General features: G+C 34.7%; 2 protein-coding genes across 4 annotated transcripts in view; one reads left to right on the top strand and one right to left on the bottom strand.

The window, feature by feature from the left end:
• The window catches only part of afap1l1a (actin filament associated protein 1-like 1a), a 78,619-nt gene extending 63,589 nt beyond the window's left edge, over nucleotides 1-15,030 (top strand). For all 3 annotated transcript variants that reach the window (XM_022683681.2, XM_022683682.2, XM_022683680.2), the window contains 10 exons: nucleotides 447-510; nucleotides 1,446-1,589; nucleotides 2,367-2,578; nucleotides 3,729-3,874; nucleotides 4,137-4,194; nucleotides 5,789-5,891; nucleotides 6,956-7,123; nucleotides 9,594-9,772; nucleotides 11,966-12,091; nucleotides 12,471-15,030. In XM_022683681.2, coding sequence (XP_022539402.2) covers nucleotides 447-510; nucleotides 1,446-1,589; nucleotides 2,367-2,578; nucleotides 3,729-3,874; nucleotides 4,137-4,194; nucleotides 5,789-5,891; nucleotides 6,956-7,123; nucleotides 9,594-9,772; nucleotides 11,966-12,091; nucleotides 12,471-12,497 — 1,227 coding nt within the window. In that variant the 3' untranslated portion in view covers nucleotides 12,498-15,030. The remainder of the gene's footprint in view (nucleotides 1-446; nucleotides 511-1,445; nucleotides 1,590-2,366; nucleotides 2,579-3,728; nucleotides 3,875-4,136; nucleotides 4,195-5,788; nucleotides 5,892-6,955; nucleotides 7,124-9,593; nucleotides 9,773-11,965; nucleotides 12,092-12,470) is intronic.
• Nucleotides 15,031-16,262: 1,232 nt separating this feature from the next.
• pttg1 (PTTG1 regulator of sister chromatid separation, securin) lies at nucleotides 16,263-23,363 on the bottom strand. The gene is made up of 6 exons (XM_049483907.1): nucleotides 23,208-23,363; nucleotides 21,038-21,134; nucleotides 20,097-20,248; nucleotides 19,908-19,983; nucleotides 17,503-17,655; nucleotides 16,263-16,423 (listed from the first exon to the last, which is right to left on the bottom strand). The coding sequence occupies exons 2-6, from the start codon at nucleotides 21,123-21,125 to the stop codon at nucleotides 16,341-16,343; spliced, it is 552 nt and encodes a 183-aa protein (XP_049339864.1). The 5' UTR covers nucleotides 21,126-21,134; nucleotides 23,208-23,363; the 3' UTR covers nucleotides 16,263-16,340.
• Nucleotides 23,364-24,638: the final 1,275 nt, after the last annotated feature.

Genomic DNA, 24,638 nt, shown 5'->3' with positions numbered 1-24,638 from the left:
ATGCATGTAGCAAATTGTGCCTTTTAGTGGTGGCTTATGCCATATTCACACTACACGATTTTACCCTAATTTTCCGGTCCAAGACAGTTTTTCCTTAACTCCCGACAAAAACTTTACTGGGAGGCAAATTAGGGATGCAAAACGTAGTGTGGACAACTAAAAGACGCTCACCGAGCTGTCTCCGACTGATCGTTGACCAGTTGTAGATACCTGGAAAATATTTGGCATGCTAGACATCTGATCCAGTCGGCGACTGGGAGTCAGGACCAGCAGCTACATACAGAGCTGTTTATGGAGAGTATGACCACTTTCCACACCACACGTTTAGTGTGAACATCACAAAATCTGACAACTTAAAAAGTCGTGAAGTGTGAATCTGGCATTAAGGGCTGTTTACACTTACTGAAGCATAATAATAAAGTCTATACTGTATGTTTTTTCTTTAGAGACTGTCGGCTGACTCGGACAGCGTGCAAGCTGGAGAGAGTGGCCGAGACGTTCGGGAAAATGGTGAGATTATTTCACCATACTTTCACGTGATTGGTTTACACAGCTTGTATTCAACTTCACAGTAGCCTCATACCACCTTCCATTTTCAATCAGAGACAGGAAGTGGCTGAGCAGGAAGTCTGTGTGTGTGTGTGTCCTCATTTATTACAGTATAAGTCTACTGTATGATCTAATTCTTTGGCCTAATTCCTCTACAGTAGGGATGTCCGGACTTATATGCAAAGGGCCAGTGTGGCTGCAGGTTACTGAACCAGATGTAGTCAGGGTTTAGATAAGATCAAACATCCCTGCTCTACAGTGGCAAAAGTCATTTTTTCCTACATTGTAAATGAATGGTGAAGTGATCCAGACTATGAAGGAACACGTAAGGAATCATGTAGTAACTTAAAAGTGTTAAACAAACCAAAATACTCTGTGAAGAAGCATTTAAGTGCTCTTATCTGGGGAGCTGTTAACTTGCGCTTTCTGAGGCTGATAACTCTGATAAACTTTTCCTGTACAACAGAGGAAACTCCTGCTCCTACTTTCCTGGGGTGGTCCTGATGAGAGCCAGTTTCATTATCATAATTATCATGTTTGAATTGCCATAATCTGGATTAGAACATTACTCAAATATTCACTATTCACTGTATACCTGTAACTCTACCTCTTCACTACTTTACTTTAACTGATGCTCTCAAACTAACATTAAGAGACAAGACATTCAAGTCATTAACTCTTGAGGAGTTCAGCACAGCTGTTAACTGAAAGCCTGAATTCCAGGTGACTCTACCTCATAAAGCTGACTGAGAGAATCCAACCAAGATGTGCTAAGCTGTAATCTAAGCAAGTTATGCTACTTTGAAGAATCAAAAATATAAAACTTCATTATTTGGATGACTTTAGATTTTAGGTGTGTCCAATCTTTTGACTGGTAATGTCTTTGTTTTATTCAGGTAAGACCAAGCGAGACACTCTTTCAGGCACGATGAGCCGAGCAGCAGGACTGAAAATCACCAGGATCATCAGCTTCTCTAAAAGAAAACCTCCTCTACCTGGAGATTCTCGCAGTACATCATTTTATGAAGACCCTCGTTGTGGTACGAGACATTTGTTCTTATCTATTCTGTTGAAACAGCAGCTGAGGCACTCACAGGCTCTATCACTAGTCATTTAGCTATAATTAAAGGGGCTTAAAGCGTTTAATTTGTCATGTGTTTAGAAAGTTTTTATTTAATGCAAGGTATAACTTGCTTTAACATCTTGTGGGACTTTAGACTTGATAATAAAACACAGTGGATCAACACCAGCAGATGACATGTCTTTCTAAACCATCACTGATTGGTGGAAACTTCACACTAGACCTCAAGCAGCTTGGACTGTGTGTCTCTCCACTCTTCCTCCAGACTCTGCTGCCTTGATTTACAAATGAAATAAAGTAAAATTTACTGATGATCAGTGATGGTCTGAAAGTGATGGTCTGAAGTCAGTGCAGTGTTTCTCGTAAAATCTTACAGCACTTCATGCTTCCCTCTGCTGCTGACAGCTTTTTATGGAGATGCAGATTTCATTTTCCAGCAGGACTTGGCACACTGCCCACAATGTTGAAAGTATCAATTGGTCCTATATAATATAAAAATTCTCTAAGACACTGATTTTTGGGTTTTCAGTGGCTGTAAGTCATAATCATCAACAGTAAAAGAAATAAACATAGATACGTCTATATAATATATGAGATTCACATTTTTAACTGAATTACTGAAATAAAGTAACTTTCAATGATATTCTATATTCTGCTGAGTAAAGTACCCCAGCCAAATTATTTGGCATTATACAGAAGAAATAAAAAATATGAAAATATGTTTTTTTAATTCCAGGTTATCTGAGTGTGCTGGTGAATCAGTGCTGGAAGGAGAAGTGGTGCAGAGTGAGATCCGGCTCTCTGCATCTTTACCCTGAGAAGAGTGATCAGCTGAGTCCCCACACCACCATCACCCTGCGGGGCTGCGAGGTGGTCCCAGGCCTCGGACCCAAGCACCCGTTTGCCCTGAGGATCCTGAGAGGAGGCACAGCAGTGGCAGCTTTAGAGGTACTGAACATTTCCAAAGTTATTACAGTTTGTACATTTTAATATGCACATAGTTTATTGTGCATATACATTAAGTGGGGAAGAGACACAAGGCACAACTAAACTACTATACTATGCTATACAATTAAACTAGTTTGGATGACTACAAACTACAAAAAACACTGTTTTTAAGGTGTTTCTTTTTTAGGTTAACCTGCTGGGTGGTATACCTGGTTATTCGGTATACCGCAGGGTGAACTTGAACCGGTATGCGTTTCTCTCATACCGCCAGACCGCTAGAGGGCGCTGAACCTCCTGCTGCTGTTTCTACTGTAGGAGCATTTACTCCAGTAAAAAAGAGCAGTAAATACAGCCCTTTGATTTGAATGTATTTTTCTGACTGGAGAAAGAAGGGAATCGGCTGATTTAAATACTGTAATGCCTCTAATGGCTTCAATTATAACATATAGTAAATTGATATTAAACTTATATCCAACTTGTGCAATAGAACTTATGAGAAATACATCTTTAAATACTTAAACACTGAGTATTTTAGGTTAGTTTATAGTGTTTATGGAACTGTTTATTAAAATATTTAATTTTGTACATTTGTTAGCGTATCTATTTTTAAGGTCTATTGTTTACATTCTTTAGCTATTTTTCTGATAATAAAGTCTGATTTCTTCATATATTGTGTAATTAATTTTGTGGGACAAAGTAAATACCCAATATTAATCAAAGTCTTAATTTAAAGCCTTAGTGTTTTATTTTATATTATATGCACTCCTAACAGTAACTCACAAACCTATATTAAAGCCCAGTCATGCAAAAAAATTAAATTAAAATAAATACAGTGATATACCGTGAAACCATCAGAATCTTAAAAAAAAAAATACTGTGATATGCATTTTTGGCCATACCACCCAGCATACTAATCCTAATACTAATCCTCCAGCTAGTTCTGTTGATCACATGACAAGATTTTTATTTTACAAACCTGAAAAACCAAACCAGAACCAGATTTGGCCAACTGTCCACTGTGAGGCCACAGCCCACATCAGTCCAGCAATTCTTCATACAGTTTAGCGACAAAATAAATAAATATTAAAATAAAAAATAGAGAAATAGATTTTAATGAGAGTGTTGATTGGTGTTGTGTTTATTATTAAAGGCGAGCTGTTCTGAGGAGATGGGTCGCTGGCTGGGCGTCCTATTGGCTGAGACCGGTTCCTCTGCTGACCCGGAGTCACTGCACTACGATTATGTGGACGTGGAAACCATCGCCAACATCCGTACAGCTGCCCGACACTCCTTCCTGTGAGTGAGAGAGAGAGAGGAGTGGTTGGTTGGTTGGTTGGTTGGTTGGTTGGATGGTTGGATGGTTGGTTGGTTGGATGGTTGGTTGGTTGGATGGTTGGATGTTTGGTTGGTTGGTTGGTTGGTTGGTTGGATGGATGGATGGATGGATGGATGGATGGATGGATGGATGGATGGATGGATGATGGATGATGGGATTCTCTCTGCTTCACTGCGCTCTTCACTCTCTCATACAGTGATCATTTTCTCTCTCTTTATTCAGATGGGCGACTTCTACAGACTCCAGGACGTACGATGAGGTCCCTTATGAGGAAACAGAGGTTTGTGTACACACACACACACACACTGACACACACACACATTCACACACTCAGCCTGAGAGCCCTTCTTCAGTCTTCCGGTCCACTGCTCTTATTGAGCTCTTGTATGGGTTATAATATACTCCTAGACATGAGATTCCCTTTGAAGTGTGTGTCTGTGTGTGTGTGTGTGTTCCCCTGCAGTGAAGGATTACAGTGTCTGCTGTGTATCTGCAGCTGTTTGAGATTGTCACAAAAGCAACAACATTTTTTGTCACCCACCCCAAATGTTTTGATAAAACTGGCTCTCATCAGGAACTCCCCAGGAAAAGAAGAGCAAGAGTTTCCTCTGTTTTTCAGTATAAGTTCATCGAAGTTACCAGCCTCAGAAACCGCATGTTAACAGCTCCCCAGATAAGAGCACCTAAATCAGGGGTGTCCAAACTCTGGCCCGCGGGCCATTTGCAGCCCGTTTCCTTTTTTGGAGCGGCCCGCAGAAAAACGGGCCAAAAAGTCTAAAAGCGGAGAGAGTGCGCATTTCTAGCGCAGAAAAACGGGCCAAAAAGTCTAAAAGCAGAGAGAGTGCGCATTTCTAGAGCAGAAAAACGGGCCAAAAAGTCTAAAAGCGGAGAGAGTGCGCATTTCTAGCACAGAAAAACGGGCCAAAAAGTCTAAAAGCGGAGAGAGTGCGCATTTCTAGCGCAGAAAAACGGGCCAAAAAGTCTAAAAGCGGAGAGAGTGCGCATTTCTAGCGCAGAAAAACGGGCCAAAAAGTCTAAAAGCGGAGAGAGTGCGCATTTCTAGCGCAGAAAAACGGGCCAAAAAGTCTAAAAGCGGAGAGAGTGCGCATTTCTAGCGCAGAAAAACGGGCCAAAGAGTCTAAAAGCGGAGAGAGTGCGCATAGTCTGATAGATCACTTCAGTATTAATTTACAATGTAGGAAAAATAATAAAAATAATTAAAAGTGCATGATGGGTGTGGATTGGAGCTGTGGGATGTGTCCCAAAAGAGTTCTTGCAGTGTGGTGGCTGTCAAAGAAAGGACATATTAGGATTTGCAGAGACAAAAATGAACGTTTGTGTAATTTTAGTAGTTTTAAACAGAAATAAGTTTTTTTTTTTTTTTTTTATGCTTATACTTCAAAAATATATATTTTATTTTATTACAACATTCTGTGTGTACTTCATGTAGTTCATCATCATTTATTTTAGGACGATTTAAGGACTATCATCATATCATCATCAAAAGTCCTCTTTAAGCTAGTGATATAAATGCAAGAACTGATCTAATAGTAAATGTGGGTATTAAATGCAGATTGTATTAATTTACAATGTAGGAAAAAAATAAAAATGCTGAATGAGAGGTGCGTCAGACTTACTCAAAATGCATGTTTTGCTGAAAAGCGTAGAGCATAGTGTCTGAATAAAGCTAAATGTGCTTTAAAACTACTTAATAATAATGTTGTTGATGATGAATCAAATCATGTTTTAGCATATTTGGTTTATTATTTGTAACATTATTAAAATACAGTGTAAAAAAAAAAAATTCAAAAAATTAAAGAACACAAGGTGTCTTGAGATTATGACACTTTTCTTTTTATCTCTCGGTAAATCAGGCGAAGGAGCGACTGAAGGACAGCAGTCTGGTGAAGAGACGCTCTGCCAGCAGCGACAGAAGTTCAGCCAAACCTCAGATCAGCCTGAAACGCACCGGTTCCAGTACGTAACACACTTGTGATTGGATGTAGAGAAATATAAACATATACCATTCCGACACCCTATTGGTTTATACTGTGATCCATCACACCTGCACACGTGGGCAGGGGGTAGTGCACTATACTGGTTCGACCTTAGCTTTTGTTCTTAATGGCATTACTTACATTACTTTTACTTTTATACTTTAAGTAGTTACTTAAGTAGTTACTTACTTTAAGTAAAAATTAAAAAGCTTGAGTTGATCATTTTTAACTTTTATATTGTAATATTAATCTGAAGAAAATCCTGAGTCTCCTAATAAAATAGGGTAAAAAGGTTTTACAGATTTACAGCTCTGAAAAAAAAAAAAAAGAGACTGCTTAAAAATGATGAGTTTCTTTGATTTTACCAAATTGAAAACCTCTGGAATATAATCAATCAAGAGGAAGATGGATGATCACAAGCCATCAAACAAAACTGAACTGCTTGAATTTTTGCACCAGGAGTAAAGCAGCATAAAGTTATCCAAAAGCAGTGTGTAAGACTGGTGGAGGAGAACATGATGCCATGAACCTTTAAAACTTTCTGAACTTTTAAAACTTTATGAATATGAACTTGTTTTCTTTGCATTTCTTTGCATAGTTTTTGTTATTGCAGCCATTTCTCTATTTCTGCAAATAAATGCTCTAAATGACAAAATTTTTATTTGGAATTTGAGAGAAATGTTGTCTGTAGTTTCAGAAACTGAAGTGGTCTCTTAATTTTTTCCAGAGCTGTATGTATATATAAATTTTAACAAGGCTACTTTGCTGCTCCTCCTTGTTCTCACCCGTTTTTAAGGTGGTCAGGGAGAGTTCCCGCACCGGAACATCAAAGGCTTCTCTCCATGTGCAGCGTGACTCTGCTAGACCTGAAACCTGAGCTTTATAAGAGGTTTAACTGGTGATCTACAGCTCCTCCACCCTGTTCCCGTCTCCTCCTCCTCCTCCTCACTGTGAGCCTGATGGAGGGGTTAAGAGCACTGCCACCTTCCCACAGTCCTCTCCACCCTGACCCCTCACCCCTCTCCTGCCCTCTTTACCTTTCAGACGCCAATCAGTACGGGCGCTATGGGAAAACGCGGGCGCAGGAGGACGCGCGGCGCTACCTGAGAGAGAAGGAGGAGCTGGAGAGAGAGAGAGACAGCATCCGGAACACGCTGGTGTCTCTCCGCAAGAACAAACGAGAGGCCAAGGACAAGATAAAGGGAGCATCAGGTCAGACTGAGACACATCCGCTCACTTTTCTCATCTTTAAATTGGGACTGTCATGATAATTATGCCTAGCAATGGCCGATATGACCCTAAAATAATATCACGATATTTCAGGGTTTTATTGCAATGCTAATATTTGACTTAACAATGTGACAAATAAATAAAAAATAAAAATCTTAAATTAATTTTGAGAATATAAAGCTCCGGGAAAAATATTAGGAGAATAATTGAATGAATTGAATTACACTGAAACTCATTGCCATGATCTGGCTTTACCTTTACTATATAAGACGATAGAATTAAGTTGAGTTTATCTTCACCAAAAAAAAAATAATAATAATCTGGCTGCAATTTGAGAAATTACTAAGTATGACAAAAAATATATATATATACAAATTATATCATAATTCAACACTACAAAAAAAAACTTAATCTTAGCGATTTTTTTAATTTTAAGGCAAAAAATCTTATTTCTTTCTCTGACTAAGCATTGAAAGTGTTTTTTGTAAGATTATTTTGCTTATATTAGAAATAATGATCGGTCTTATCAGTCTTACTTAGAATTTTCACCTTATTTTAAGTTATTATAAAATCAAAAAGTCAGCAATCAAGTTATTCTGATTAAGGTGTGAAAATTTAATGCAAAAAAATAGTGATTTGTGCTTGATTTAAGTCTTATTTTACTCTTATTTTTTTTTAAGACATTTTACTATGAACAACTTGCCCACCCAATTTGCAGATTTTTTTGCTTAATATAAGCATATATGTCTTATTTTACATTTTATAGTGATTTATAAGTGATACTGATTGTGTTCTTTCTAGGTTTATGTTTGAGTAAAATGAACATTGTTGTTTTATTCTATAAACTAAAGACAACATTTCTCCATTTCTCTCTTCTAAATAAAAATATTGTAATTTAGAGCATTTATTTACAGAAAATGAGAAATGGCTGAAATAACAAAAAAGCTTTCATATTCATAAAGTTTTAAGAGTTCAGAAATTAATATTTGGTGGAATAAGCCTGATTTTAATTGCCGCTTTCATGCATCTTGGCATCATGCTGACCTCCACCAGTCTTACACACTGATCTTATGCCACTCCTGGTGCAAAAATCCAAGCAGTTATAATATAAAAGAGGCTGTACCAATATCTCACATCATCTCTACCCACTGAACAGTTCTCACTCACTGAGACAGATCTTTAGCTCCATCTATCGGCCGCAGAGTGTAGCGCTCTCCAGGAGATGCTTCCAATCAGCAGCAGAGCGGTGATCAGGGGAACATCTGTATCAGACAGACAGACAGACAGACAGACAGCAGCAGCAGATGCTGCAGGGTGTTTTCACTGATTCAGTGAGAGAGAGGATCTGAGACTTACACTCTCCTACAGGAATAGTTTTATATTTTACTATTTCTGCTTTTAAGAATTAATTGACTGTACAAGAAACAAAAACATCTTAGCAAATATGCCAGTATTTAAAAAGTAGTATAAATATTAAATTATTTCTCATTTTGAGAATGTTGAGAGAATATTGTAGGATTATTATTCATAAAAACCTGTTTAATAAATGTTATCTTAAGAAAAAAAGGTTTCTTTTATTAGAGTCTCTCATGAAATTGCAGAAGTTTTCTTATATAATAAAAAGCCATTTAAAACTATAAAGGAAAATGTAATCATTAGATTACGCTGAAATTCGTTGCCGTGGTCTGGCATTACCTTTACTAAAAACTATGGATTTGAGCTGATTTTATCTTCACAAAAAAAAAAAAAAAAAAAAATTCAATTTGACTGAATTTATAAATTTGCTAAATATATATTATAGAATGTAAAATTTCACCAAAATTGAATTTGTAGTAGATAATTTGGATCGGACTGATGTTTGACTGTATCAGTAAATTAAACAATAGTGTATTATTATTATTATTATTATTATTTCTTTATTTTATTTAATTAATTTTTTTTCAGTTTTTATTATTTTATTGTTAGATTTTTACAAAAAAATCTTGCCATTTTCTGTAAGGCTGTAGTCTTACCTTTTGATGTAATTATTATTATTTTTTTATCTAACTCTTATTTTAAATTAGATTATAACTCAAGTGAGTTTGAAAATGCCAGAGCAATGTGTATTTCACCCAGTTTTATTAAAGTAGGCAATAAAAAAAACTGCTTAATTTTTACATAAATTACATAAGGTTATAGTCTTACCTTTGGGTGTGATTTTGGACTTTTTTTTTTTCGTTTCTTTTTTTTTTATATGTCTATCTGTCTATTGGTCGATCTTTATAATACTTTATTTTTCTAAATAATACTAGAACTAATTGATTGAACAGTAGGCTTACTTACTATTAGTATGCTGCCAGTATATTATATTTTATTGTCAGTATATACTTATTAATTTATTTTTTATTATATCTTCTGTTCTTCATGTTCCTGTGGGGGTATTATAATGTGAGTGAAATATTTGATGGTACAGATAAGCAGAAGCTGGTGCTGGAGGAGCGCGTGGCTCAGCTGGAGGAGAGCTGCCGGCTGAAGGAGGGCGAGCGAGTGGATCTGGAGCTGAAGCTCACCGAGGTTAAAGAGAACCTGAAGAAATCTCTGGCAGGAGGAGCTCTGGGGGCTCCTGTGGAGAACGGCAAGCCCTCCGGCAAGGTACTGATTAATTCTTCTACATACAGAGAGCCAACACTGACCTGCCAGATCTCACAGAAGAGAAACTAGTGTTCTGTCTGATACGTGTTTACCATCTTAGATTATACTTTAGATTATAACTCAAAATACATAAGGCTATAGTCTTTTGATGTGATTTTGAGTATTTTTCCAACTCTTATTTTACATTACATTTGAACTCGAATGAGTTTCAAAATACCATAGTATAGGATATTTTACCCAGTTTTATTCAGATAAGCAATTAAAAGCCACTTTTTTAAAAGCAAAATTTTCACCAAATTACGTAAGGCTATAGTCTTACCTTTTGCTGTGATTTGGGGTATTTTTTATTCTTATTTTTATTTTTTTTTAATTATATTTTTATTCTTCTAAAAGAATAAAAGTCTTACCTTTTGCTGAGATTTTTGTATTTTTTATTCTTATTTCTTTTTTTTTTTCACTCTATTTTTATACTTATTTTACATTAAATTATAAAATGTGTATAAAAATACCTAGGCATGGTGTTTAGTGCCCAGTTTTTTTTAAATGAGCAATTAATTGTATTTTTTTGTTTTAACCAAATACACCAAACTATATAAGGCTATAGTCTTACCTTTTGTTGTGATTTTGGACTTTTTACCAACTTTTATTTTACATTATATTTTAACACAATTGAGTTTGAAAATCCCTGGGCATTGTGTATTGTACCCAGTTTAATTCAAATTCAATAAAAGAACAGCAATTGCAATTGTTTTAACCAAATACACCAAATTATGTAAGGCTTTAGTTTTACCTTTTGGTGGGATTTGGGGTATTTCTTCCAACTCTTATTTAACATTACATTTTAACTTAAATAAGTTTAAAAATACCTGGGCATGGTGTATTGTGCCTAGTTTCTTTCAAATAGGCAATTAAAAATATTTGTAATATTTTACCAAAATCATCAAATTACATAGTCTTACCTTTTGGTGGGATTTTGGGTATTTCTTCCAACTCTTATCTTACATTACATTTTAACTTAAATAAGTTTAAAAATAGCTGGGCATGGTGTATTGTGCCTTCTTATTGAAAGAGGCAATAAAAACACACATTTTAAATTTGTACCAAAATCGTGAAATTACATAAGACTATATAAGTCTTACCTTTTGGTGGGATTTTGGGAATTTTTTTAACTCTAATTTACATTAGTTTTAACTTAAATGAGTTTAAAAATATCTGGGCATGATGTATTGTGCCTTCTTAATGAAACAGGCAATAAAAAACACTTTTTTTTATTTTTTACCAAAATTGACAAATTACATAAGACTAAAGTCTTACCTTTTGATGTGATTTTGGGTGAGTTTTTTTTCAACTCTAATTTTACATTAAATTATAACTCAGATAAGTTTGAAAATACCTGGGCATGGTGTATTTTGCCTAGTTTAATTCAAATAGGCAATAAAAATATTTGCATTTTTTTTTTTTACCAAAATCAACAAATTACATAAGGCTATATATAGTCTTACCTTTTGGTGTGATTTTAGGTATTTTGGTATAGCCCTTATTATAACTCAAATGAGTTTTAAAAATACATGGGCATGGGGTATTGTACCCAGTTTAATTTAAGTAGTCAATAAAAATATTTTTGTCATTTTTAACTAAATCACCAATTTACCTAAGGCTATATAGTCTTACCTTTTCTTCAGACAGGTATTTTTTCATTTTTATGGATATTTTTTTATTATATTTTTATTTTTATAAAGAATAAAAGTCTTTCATTTTGGTGTGATTTTGGGTATTTATTTTACATTAAATTATAACTCAAAGGAGTTTTGAAAATACCTGGACTTGGTGTATTGTGCATGGTTTCATTTAATTAGGCCATAAAAAAAAAAATATATATATATATATATATATTATTTTACATGAGATTATAACTCAAAAATGATTGAAAATACCTGGGCTTGGAGTATTGTACCCAGTTTTATTTAGATAACTTGTTAATTTTAACCAAAATCGACAAAATCTTACCTTTCGGTGTGATTTTGGACTTTTTTCTTACTTTTATTTTATATTAGTTTATAACTCAAAAGAGTTATATGGTGTCCCATGACTTTTGGCATGCCACATCACATATAAAATCATATGTATGTAAATTGTATATCTTTTGTACTCTTTTTTTTAACCCTTCTTTTTTCTGTTTCTGCTTTTTTTCAGAAGGTTCTCAGGACTGAGGCTCAGTACGTGGAGTCGTTCCTGCCGGTGAACTGCGCCTCGGAAATGCGGAAGCGTCCTCCATCGATCTACGCGTCCACAAAGGGAAACGTCATGCAGAAAGCCAAGGTAAACAAACAGCGTCCAGAGCCTGAAGAGATTAATATTCATCATATAGAACACACAGCGCCGTGATGCAGGAGATCAGTGAACAGAGTCTATGGGCAGGGTTGAATTATATGTATTAAATCAATCGCCAACTGGCTTTTAATGGTCCTCATCCGTCAATGCGAGCTCTTCCTGTCAGGAAACCTGGACCATTTTCCAAAATCGTTTTATTCTGCCATGAAGATAAATGACGGGCATGTTTAAAGCCTTTTTTATAGGTTTAGCTGCTTCTCTAGCTCTGCACCATTACCTGTTTCTAATGGGTTAGACAGCAAAAACACCACTGTTTAGATCACTTAAAGAGATTACGCAAAAACCTACAAACTCTTTCTTTTTTCAGGAATGGGAATCTAAAAAGGGAACCTAGAGGAAGTGCTGATTGGGTGAAGTGGACATGTGACTACCTGCAGCTACTCATCATGCAACTCCAAATATTGCATACATTCCCAGATGGCATTTCATCAGCATTGATGAAATCAGCATTGATGTTATGGTTAAATCAACGTTGGATTTGGTTGACTTTCAAACATTGATGGCATCGTTGTTTCAATGTAATATAATCAAGAAGATGGATGATCACAACCATCAAACCAAACTGAGCTGAATAAAACAACGTTTGTTTTACTCAAACATAAACTTATAAATAGCAAAATCAGAGAAAGTGATTCAGAAACTGAAGTGCTCTCTTCATTTTTAAGTAGGAACTTAAAAGAAACTTAAAGTTTTAATTATTACAAGTAACTAAAAGTAGAAACTCCTCTGGTTAACAGAGTGTTAACAAAAAAAATTACATCACTGTAGTAAAGCTGGGCATAAGGAATACCAATCTGATTCAACATTTGATCTCAAAAACAACAGTAAAACAAATAGAACGTGAACACATCCCCGGGTATGGTGAAGAAATGGTGCCAAATTAAAAAGCAGTTACTGCAAATGGAAGTAAAACACTTTTTCATCCCTCCATCCAAACGTTTTTTTAATTGTATGCTGATGAAATGTAAAATGCTAATAAAAAAAGGCAGGATGTTCAGGACATGTTGATTCAAGATTTGCACAACCATTGAAACAACAACAGACATTACTTCAACCATATTTGAACCACATTTCAAAGGTCTGTTGTGTGCCAGCTTGGTTAATTTACCAGTCATTATTTGGAAATTCAGGATGTGCCACTTTTGAGTAATGTTCACACACCTAAAAAAGATAGAAGTGTCTCAAATACAACATCTGATCTATTTTTCTTCAAATTTTACTAAAATAAACATTGGATTAAGTGAGAAAATCAGATTTGGACCATTTGCTGCTAGCCTATTTAAACATAAAAGTTGTACAGACAAACTGCAGGCAAACAAATGTTGAGGTAATAAATGAATAAATGAGGCTATGTTCCGACTGCCAGCTCAAATTCATATAGATTTTTTTAATAGTCTGGACAGAAAGGTAAATGCTTTTTTATGTTTGGAGGTGGTTTAAAATGTGATTGCAATCAAAAAATGAACAGAAGTGTCTCAGTCTGGATACTGATGTTTATGCAGTGAAGAGCAGCAGCGCTTCACGTGAAGTTTCGGTTTCATCTTCTCCAGCATCACATGAGCTATCAAGGAGTTCTTGTCTCTACAGCTGGACTAATCGCAGATAATTGTCACAGTGTTACAGGTTTCTGTTAAAAGGAGACATTATTTGGCCACACCCACTCGTTTGGTTTCTGATAGTGACATGTGCCTTCTAATTTAGTTTGAAAAGATTTATGAGGTCTGTTACCTCACTCTCCCACCACTGAAGCCCTTACTAACTGATGTTGTCCATTTTCCTTTATTCTTAACATGACAGTGACATAAAATTAAGACCAGGCTGTTCAGACTGAGTTGCGTTGCCACAAATGCAACAATATCTTCTTGATATCAATACCATATGAAAGTTGCCGAAGTTGGAATTAAAAAGTCAGATTTAATGTGTCACGTAAGAGTGAATAGAGCCATAGACACAGGGGAAAGTGCAACTGCCTGATTGCTGTTGGAGTGTTAGCAAGTAAAGAAGGAGAGCTCAGGGTTGCCAGGTCCTACAAAAATATCCAGCCCAAAGTCAGTGTAAAACCCGCCCTTCAGAAGCGTAAACTAGCCCAAAATATATGTCTATCACACGTTTGCAGCTTGTATTTATCTAAAACATTAGTTTTATTAGTTATTATATCCCAGTCAAGAACATTTAATAGTAACTTAAAATAAAAAAATATATATTTTAGTTTCAACATCTTTGCCTTTTGTGTTCATGTAACATCCAAGGCAAATTTTTATATAATTATAATTTTATATCATTTTTACAAGTAAAAGTAAAAAAGCACCCCTCCACCCCTGAATTTTCACCTGCGACTCGATTTTCTAACAAGCCCACTTTGGTGGAAAAACCACAAACCTGGCAACTCTGAGAGAGATTAAGAAATGTAAGAAAGAATGGTGCAAACCTGAAAATGTTTATAGGATGTGTAAGGTGTGATGTTCCACTTTATTTTGTAATTAATCACTTTGAAATGTTGACTGCTGTTTTGTAAATATTATATATAATTGTTTTTACTAATTTGTATTTTTTTTTTTTACATCTAAAAGAGACTTTCCTCAGAGATCCTAACACAACTGGTGCTATTAATATTGTGCCTTGACATTTTTTTAAAAATGTTTTTTTAATGTTTTCTTTTCATGTTTTGTAACAAAATAGCAAATATGAATACATTGCTTTATTTTAACTGTCAAATTTTTGTATGCAATTGATACTTTTTTCACCCTCCTCCTCCTTTTTATATCACCAAGACCATTTTAATGTAACACTTGCACTTTATTGTCTTTTGACATAGAGATGAACGAGGAGACGTGTATATAAATAATAAACATACTGCTTGTGTCTAATTTCTTCTTTGGTTTTGAGTTATTGTACAGCTGAATGATGGTGTTAAATATATCATATATAGAGTAGTACAGTATAAAATAACTGTAGGAATGAAAGTTATGCATTTATCTGGATTTTTTTTTTAAACTGATACCTTTGTCCATACAGAGACTATGTCTACATGGGTAATAATTCATTTTACACAGTCAACAGTGTGGACACTTTCTTTTTCAAGGTTTTTAGTAACTTGTGTTAAACAAACCAAAATACTTAGGTGCTCTTATCTGGGGAGCTGTTAACTTGCAGATTCTGAGGCTGGTAACTCTGAAACTTATCCTGTACAACAGGGGAAACTCCTGCTCTTCCTTTTCTGGGGTGGTCCTGATAAGTGCCAGTTCCATCATTATATTTTTTTGGATCATCTTTGCAACTGCACTTGGGGATACTTTCAAAGTTTTTAAATTTTTTTGGATTGACTGATCATTTTTTAGTAATTTTTCATTTACTTAATTAACTCTTGACAAGATCAGCACAGCTGTTAACTGAAACGGAAAAAAAATCTGGTTGTTTTAATGAGCAAAATCTGTTCAGAACCAACACAACACTGAAGCACAGACCTATTATTTAAAAAAAGGTTTAAGAACAGCTACACAGCACTGCAAGTCAAATGCGTAATGCTGTGAGATTCACACCATAGCTTTATATAAAATATATAGCACTAAGAAACAAATGCCTACGTCATAGACCATTTTCTTGAGCCCCCTACCTGGCCTGAGGGAAGTGGTTGGAAATCGCGGCCCAGGTGGTTGAACACCTTGTTAAATTTATTTAAAAAAATAATAATAATAAAAATAACTCCTATTGTCTTCATGCCCAAATTCCCTTTGGAACTAACTAACTAACTAACTAACACTTAAAGGTTCTTAGCCCATTTTAAAATGTGGGAATATATCTGGAATCTTATTACAGAGTAGAGAAACTTTAGCAATGAAATGAAGCTGCAAAAAAGAACGCATGTCAAAAGACTTTCCAAAGGACATGGCAAGAATATGAATGTTAGAAATCCCTTAACAGCAAGAGTCTCCAATTCTCCCCGGGTCACTAGTTTCACAATATTCAGTACTGATTAAATCATATTATACACTCCCTCCTCTGCAAATGACACAATGCTTTATGATTGGACTGTCACTTTTGGTTAGTCAGACTATTCTTCATTCTCTATGGAAGAAAAATAGGCAGCATATGAATTAAAAAAAAAACACATTTATTAAAACCAACAGAACAGAATTAAAAGAAAAAACACAAGTAAACAATAAAAACTAAAATCTCCTCAGTAGTCACACTCAGGGGGTAGGTCCACAGTCAGCCCGTTGATTGTTTCTAGGAATGCTTCCAGGTCATCATTGCTAGATTCTGCATAAACAGATAAGAAAAATAGGAGGGGTCACTTAATTGTCAGTTTGTCAGAGTGGCAGTGTGTTCAGAAAGTGTGCACAGTAGATATAACACTTGTAAATTGATAGAGTAATAAATATTATATCTTAAAATGCTTAGGAGAAACGGCAATATACAATAAAACATGACTAAGTCTGTGTACAATGTTATCAAGTATTTTATATTTTTTTTACAGCAAAACCAATGCATTACATTCTTATATAATACATCTACCGTATATACTGGGGTGAGTGATTCGGTCCAAAAATAATCACAAAATTACAGAGTATTTTTTCTGAGGACTGTATTCTTTGTGATAAAACAATGAATTCTTTGAAGTTAAGAATCAAGTTTTACTATTGCAACTAGGGGTGGGCGATATGGCTCTAAAATAATATCACAATATTTCAGGGTATTTTTGCGATAACGATATACTTGCCGATATAGGAACCAGCATTGTAAGTAAGTTTGGAGAATTGGCTAAAAGAGCTGTATTTCAGAAAGCTGGTGGAAGAATGAGGTGCTTCATTTGTACTATAGACATGTTTCCCTACACTCCAAGTCCATTTCACACCACATTCCTCCTTTTAAAAAAAGCAATTTATCAAGAACTTGCTTTTGCATAAAAATAAACGAATACAAAATTTACCAAAAAACTTAAGTGCATAATATTGTACACGTTAACCACATTTTAATAATGTAAAAAATGTCATATTGCATACAATATCTTATGTCACACCTCTAATATGTAAATCATTTTTTTTAATAAAATAGAAGATTCACTGTTGGTGATTTTTCACCAAATCCAAACTACACTGCATTAGGTTTGAGGTTGGTAAAAACTTATCAAATTGTTCCTTTAATTATGTCACCACTGCGGGTCATAATGCCTTTAACATAATGTTACACCACAATTACACCATTTTTAAATAAAAAATGAGATTGCAACCTACACAACAAGCACAATAATAAAAATATGACCATATAAAATAGATTTAAATATCTTATTGTGATCAGTCAACCAGCAAAAACACAGACTCCTGCCAGAAGCCAAATACCTGAAGGCATTTTAAGAGGTGATGGAGGCAAACAGGAATCCATCATAACAAAATCCTCCTCAGGCAAAGCTGGAAGCCACGGCTGTTTCCCCAAACCGGCCAATGAGAAGCGACTGAGGCAGACTTCCTCTGGTACGCTGTATACTTCGAAGTCTGGAGGTAATAAAAAAAAAAATTCATAAAAAAATAAAATTAATACATGCAAATATTTAGCAGTTACATAAACATTCAGGAAAGGTTTTTTTTTATTCTTTTTTTTTTGTTATATTTTTATTTTACATTAAATTATAATTCAAATGAGTGAAAATACCTAGACATTAGAGGTGTGCCAAAAAATCGATTCACATAAGAATCTTGATTCTCATTTACTACGATTCAGAATCGATTTAAAATGTCCCAAAATCGATTCTAAGGTCCAATCCCATTTCTTCCCTTGGCCCTACCCCTCACGGTAAGTTCACACTGCAGCGGCACGAAGCGTTTTTCGCTCCGCCTCCCACTGCCCAAAGCGACCGTGGCCGCTGCAGTTTGAACTTACCGTCAGACCCACACAGAGCGTAGGTGTATGAGAATCACCGGTAAGATGGCAGAACAAGCACTATATTACCTTAGATTAACGTGTAGTTTTAATGTTTTATGGCAGAATGCTTCATAACAAGCATAAAAAAGATCGCTAGTAGTTAGTTTCAGTTTCTGTTAGCTAGCTAACTAGCTAACTTTCCAGTTCCACCTTAAATAACGCTACAGGTGGCAGCGGGCTGCAGCATTTAAGGCGGAACGGAAAAATAACAATAAGCTAATCAGAGCTAATTTCAGCTCCCCATCACAGAGGAATTAAGGAATGGACAATATGAATTAATTTCTCCACCTCCTGCCCCCTTTCTGAAGAAATACAACGGCCTAAAATTAACTAGTTAATCAGCAGCTGCTCCTGAACTTTAGCGCTCCACTGCTATCATCACATCAGCCCAGCAGCGTCACCTACACACCACCGCTAGTAGCCTGGTAATAAAGCAGTGTTATTTATTATTTATTTATTGTTCATTAACGTCATTGTGATATCCCAGTGATTCCTCTGTCACTGAAGACCCACATTCCTGCACATTTTATTGTTTTTGTAACACATTACCTTCTCCAGGACCAGTGTATATTTTGGAGGCTTTTTTTTCAATAAGTTTTCAATAAATTTTTATAAATCAAATCGTTTTGAATCAAAAATCGATTTTGAATCGAATCGTGGCCCCCAAAATCGGAATCGAATCGAATCGTGAGATAGTAAAAGATTCCCACCCCTACTAGACATGGGCTATTGTACTCAGTTTTATTTGGATAAGCTATTTTTTTTTTTTTTTTAACCAAATAAACCAAATTACATAAGGCTTTCGTCTTACATTTTGGTGTGATTTTTTTTTTTTTTTTTTTTTACAACTCTTATTTTACATTAAGTCAAATGAGTTTGAAAATACCTGGGCGTGGGGTATTGTACCCACAGTTTCATTCAAATAAGCAATAAAAAAATAAAAAATATATAAAAAACCCAAAAAAATCAATTTTTACCAAAATTACCAAATTACGTAAGACTATAGCCGTTCATTTTAGTGTGATTTTGAATTAGATTTATCAAAATCTTATTTTGCATTAGCTTATAACTCAAAGGAGTTTAAAATATCTGTGCGTGGAGTATTACGAACAGTTTCATTTATATAAGCAATAAAAGCAATAATAAGCAATTTATACCAAAATTGATAATTACATAAACATTTAAGAAGGCCAATCATAATTTGATTTATTTCAGATGTTTTTTTTTTTTGTTTTTTTTTTACACCAGAAATAACAGCAACACATGAGATTTTAGACTTCTCTTTAGCTTTTTTTTTTTTTTTTTTTCCTTTAGCATTAACCTTAAAGCACTCAAATATTCTGTAAATAAAGTCAGATGAAGGAACAGAGTCACACACTGCTCTAGTGATGTACTCAGTATGTGTTATTTAAGGACTTGAGCCAAAATGAAAAGACAGTGAGTGTAGGAGCACCAAGTTTGTGCTGGAGATAAAAGTGGCTTCTTTTAACTGTGTTCCCTCATTTTCTGATTAAATTTTAAAATTGGCATCAATATAAGATCTGGTATCTTATGCATTAATGGGTTTTTGACACATGCATCACTACATGCTGTATTCTACAATGCATAATAAAGCAACTACACACTTGCAAAGGGCATTAAAAAAAATACAATTAGAATTTTCAGGTATAGAAACGTAAATGTCAGATGAATAAGATAAACCCAGTCAGCTTAAACAAAGTCAAAATATCAGCTGATTTCATCAAGACAAAATCCGAGGCCATGTACATAAATTGATAATTATGGTGACCGGCCTAAATATAACCAGTCTGCAAAAGAAACCTACCACTGGGGTTGTACGGGAAAAACTTCTCAATTTCAGGATAATCTTCACCAACAGGCTGAGAAGGAGCTTTGCATTGCTGGAACAAGGAAAAAAAAAGGAGGAAAAAGAAATTAAAATCTAAGAATTCTGCAAATAACTGATTCTGCACTGAGATTTTATATATAAAAAAAATAAAAACAAGTAACCAACCTGGGCTTCAACAGGTTTAACCTGCGCTTCACCTTTCTGAGAGACTGCTGAGGTGGACACAATCTTGTTAACTGTTCCCAAAGCTTTACGGGCCGACTGTACAGATCCACCAAGACGGCTCTTCAGGTGTAGAGGAGTTTTCAGAACCTGTTCTGTAAAAATTAAAAAGGAAACTGATCAGGATCAGAAAAGGAATCAGATCAATTAAATTCATTAAATGTGCATGTGTGACACACTAAGGGCTACAATACATGAATTATAGGAGTGACCGTATATTATCCTTTATTATCTATTATTTAAATACTGCAATTTGGTAAATACAATACATCCAATTATTTTAAATAAGTTAGACATATGACTTTAGCATCCAGGCATCTGTACAAGGTTGCATAAATCATAAGTCTAGTGCTGTTAGACAGCCAGTGTTGTTTATTTAGCAATTTGATCAGTAGATTTAGCAACTTTTCAGACCAATCTTACAAATTATATATTATATTATATTATATTATATTATATTATATTATATTATATTATATGACCTTTAACTCTCTGAATTGAACTTGTGGCATTCTACCTAATAGATTAATAATGGTATCTATACAGATATCTATACAGCTTAATCTATCAATTAAAACAAACAAATAAACAAATAAATAAATAAATACATCTCAGTAACTCAGTTTTTCGGGAGTTAAAGTGAGGTTTTGGGTCCCATTTTCACACACTGTAAATTTGATACTCAAGGAAACATTTAATGGATTAAAAGGTTCCCTTAAGAAAGCCCTCAGATAACTTCTTAGGCAACACACTTATCAACAAGGGATGATCATTAAGAGCATTAAAGCCTTTCATGCAACCAGGCACTGGTCCTTGGTGTTGTTACTATAGTGAGCAAAATTTCACTTTATGAGCACTTCATTCCCAGGTGTATCTAAGCTCACCAGGTGCAGACTGAAGCCTCTGTCGAGATTTGAGGTTGGGAGCGGTGAGCCTGCCGTTTTCTTGGTCGAGGTAAATCATGGTATCCATGGTGTTTCACTAAAAGAAGAATATTTAAAAGAAATACTTAGAACAAGTGAACAAATCACAAAAATTAACTACAATAATTTCTGAATAATCTAGCCAGCCAATATTTTTACCTTTAAATAAACACTGCAGTAGCACGGTTTGACAATGTAGCACACATTGACAAGACACCGGTTCTTTTTATTCTTGTAGTTATTATTTTGTTATGTTTATTAGTTTCAAAGTAATCGCAAAGTACAGGAAAACAGCACACATATATACATATATATACATACATACACACATACACTGTATGTATGTGTGTATGTATGTATGTATGTATGTATGTATAAATAAAGCAACTTCGCTACTAGTACTAAAAGACTATATGAAATAAGACAATGTTAACCTACATTTAAATGTTATACTGCCTTGTCCCACATTTCATAGTATAAGGCACACGTTGGATTAAAATAATGGACATAAAGGACACTTCTTCCATTAAAGAGTTTTCCCATACAGTTAAAGCTGGCTGTGGCTCTTTATGTTATGGTCTTGCCTCTACGGTGGCCGAGAAAGCCCAACGCAGTGCAAATTGAAAAGCGCTGCAAAAGCACAAAACACATCCATCAAAATTACAACACAGGCGCTGCAACTAGAAAAACGCGCTGCAAATAGAACCACAACACAACGGAAGTGAGTCACAACACAACGGAATTTTCCCGGGGGACCTTAAAAGATATACCAGCTAAGCTGCGTCTTCAGTAACGTCTCGGACTTCACTATGTGTACAAAGGACAATAAGTGGCAAACAAGGCGTTTTGTGAAGCAGAACTTTTAATAATATGCACACAACCGTGGTAATCACAGGTAATAAACATAACTTACTTTTCAGAAGCTTGTTTGCCACTTATTGTCCTTTGTATACAGCTGGTACAGCATCTTTTAAGGTCCCCCGGGAAAATTCCGTTGTGTTGTGACTCACTTCCGTTGTGTTGTGGTTCTATTTGCAGCGCGTTTTTCTATTTGCTGCGCCTGTGTTGTAATTTTGATGGATGTGTTTTGTGCTTTTGCAGCGCTTTTCAATTTGCACTGCGCTGGGCTTTCTCGGCCACCGTACTTGCCCCATGTGTAGTAGGTTAGCTACATCTTAACTAGGCTATAAGTTCGAGTAAAATGAACATTGTTGTTTTATTCTATAAACTACGGACAACATTTCTCCCAAATACCAAATAAAAATGTTGTCAATTAGAGCATTTATTTGCAAAAAAAAAAAAAATTGAAATAGCTGAAATAACAAAATAAAAAGATGCAGAGCGTTCAGACCTCAAATAATGCAAAAAGAAAAATACGTTCATATTCATAAAGTTAGGAGTTCAAAAATTATTATTTGGTAAAATAACCCTGGTTTTTAACCACAGTTTTCATTCATTTGCATGTTCTCCTCCACCAGTCTTACACACTGCTTTTGGATAACTTTATGCTGCTTTACTCCTGGTGCAAAAATCTATTCAAGCAGTTCAGTTTTTCAGGTTTTATGGCTTGTGATCATCCATCTTCCTCTTGCTTATATTCCAGAGGTTTTCAATTTGGTAAAAATCTAAGAACTTATTATTTTTATGTTGGTCTCCTATTTTTATACATTTTTTCGTTCTGCTGGAAAAAAAAAAATCCCTGATGTGGGAATAATAAAGTCAAATTTAGCTATGTAACATATTAAACGTTATCTTAATATATGACTTTCTCTAAGAATAATGATTTTAGGCTTTAAGTTACATCTGTATGTAAACTTAAAAGTAGTAACGTTAGCTAACATGATTTTATTGTCTGTATTAATAGGCAAGGAAACTATTTTTTACATATAACTTAAGCTAGTTTGTTTACAGACTGTCTCAATTTAAAAACAGAGAGAATATTGCTGGAAAAATGAGGTAAAGTCATCTAAAGTAATTAAATAATAAGTTAATAAGTAATTAAGTTTATAGAGATACTACGTTAACTGTTTCCCACTAAACTCACCCAGAATACACCTCAAAAACACTCAATAACAGCATAACACACAGCTACACACATCAACACGATGATAAACTATGTCTGTAAACTTACCAAACAGCGGATAATCCCCGATAAAGCGCAGAAATTTCGCAATAAATCGCAGTTTTCTCTCTGTAGATTAGTCAGGTTTCTCTCAGTAAATAAACGGACTTGTTTTGGTTTCAACTTTCCCGGTTTTAAACCCCAACTCGCCTCCTGATTGGCTGCTGCTCCGCCGCTCTTCCGCCGCGCTGTGTTCAGCTCTGTTTATTCTGCGGTGCTGCCGCCCTGGGGCCAGATCACACCACTGCGAGTTTATACAGCCATTATATACCATAAATTCTATTTATTATATTAATAGCAGAAATGTGTTCTTTTAAAGTAAAAAAGCATACCTGTCCTGATTATTTTTTTTTATAAACATTTACTAACCTTTAAAAAATACGGACGACAAAAAAATGACATACGTATAAATAAATAAATGCACATATATATATAACATGAATAAATATATAAAAACATGAACACACGCATAAATAGTTGTAGAGATAAATAAATTAATAAATACATGTTGAAAAACGACACACTTAAAATTATAATTAATTTTATAATATATCATTTTATAATTAAATAATTATTTCCATATTTTAATGCGTCAATATTAATTTATTCTACATTTATTTATTTGTTTCAACATTTGAACATTTATTTATTCATGTATTTCCACATTTCTTCATATATTATTTATTATTTATTTATTTATTTATTTATTTATTTCCACTTTTCATTTATTTCAGTATTTCTGCATTTGTATGTTAATTAGGTAGCTCTAAAGCAGGATTGGTCAACTGCTGAATCAGACGAAAGCAACTGGTTTCTTACTGCTCTAATGCAAATGAAACGCAAATTGAAATAAATTAATTAATATATAAATAAAAGCAGAAAAAAATAAATAAATAAATGTAGAAATACGTAAATTAATAAATCTATAAATACATAAAATGTATTTATTAATTCATGTATTTATCTATACATTTATTTATTTATTTAATCACTCCTTCATTTATATGTGCATTTGTTTATTTATACTCATGTCAGTTTTCATCCTCCTTTAAAAAATGCTTTTACTGTGGTAATTTCCGCAGACACATCACAATATGCAGATCAGTCTATCAATAATATGACCCCCCTGCTGACATCCAGAGGTTTCCTGCTGCTGCAGCTCAGCCAATCAGCTCTCCCTCCTGCCCCACCTCTAAACCCATACATCACTCAGTGCCCCTCCCAAACTTCCCCTCCCATTTTTTGCCTTTTTTAAATTTAAGCTGAGGGTGAAGTCAGCAAAAATCAGAAGGTTAAGTAACCCTTTAAACACCTGAAATAAGAGTCAGAAACGGCAAAATGCAAACAAAACTGCCATAACCGCCAATATTCAGCATATAAGCAACATTACAGCACCAATCAGCTCACAGTTGCAGTAATGCTACTGTACAAAAAATGGAA

Source organism: Astyanax mexicanus, chromosome 10 (assembly GCF_023375975.1).
Source record: "Astyanax mexicanus isolate ESR-SI-001 chromosome 10, AstMex3_surface, whole genome shotgun sequence".
NCBI classification, from domain to species: domain Eukaryota; kingdom Metazoa; phylum Chordata; class Actinopteri; order Characiformes; family Acestrorhamphidae; genus Astyanax; species Astyanax mexicanus.
Note: the sequence above shows the minus strand (reverse complement) of the source record. Positions and strands in the feature narration are given on the sequence as shown.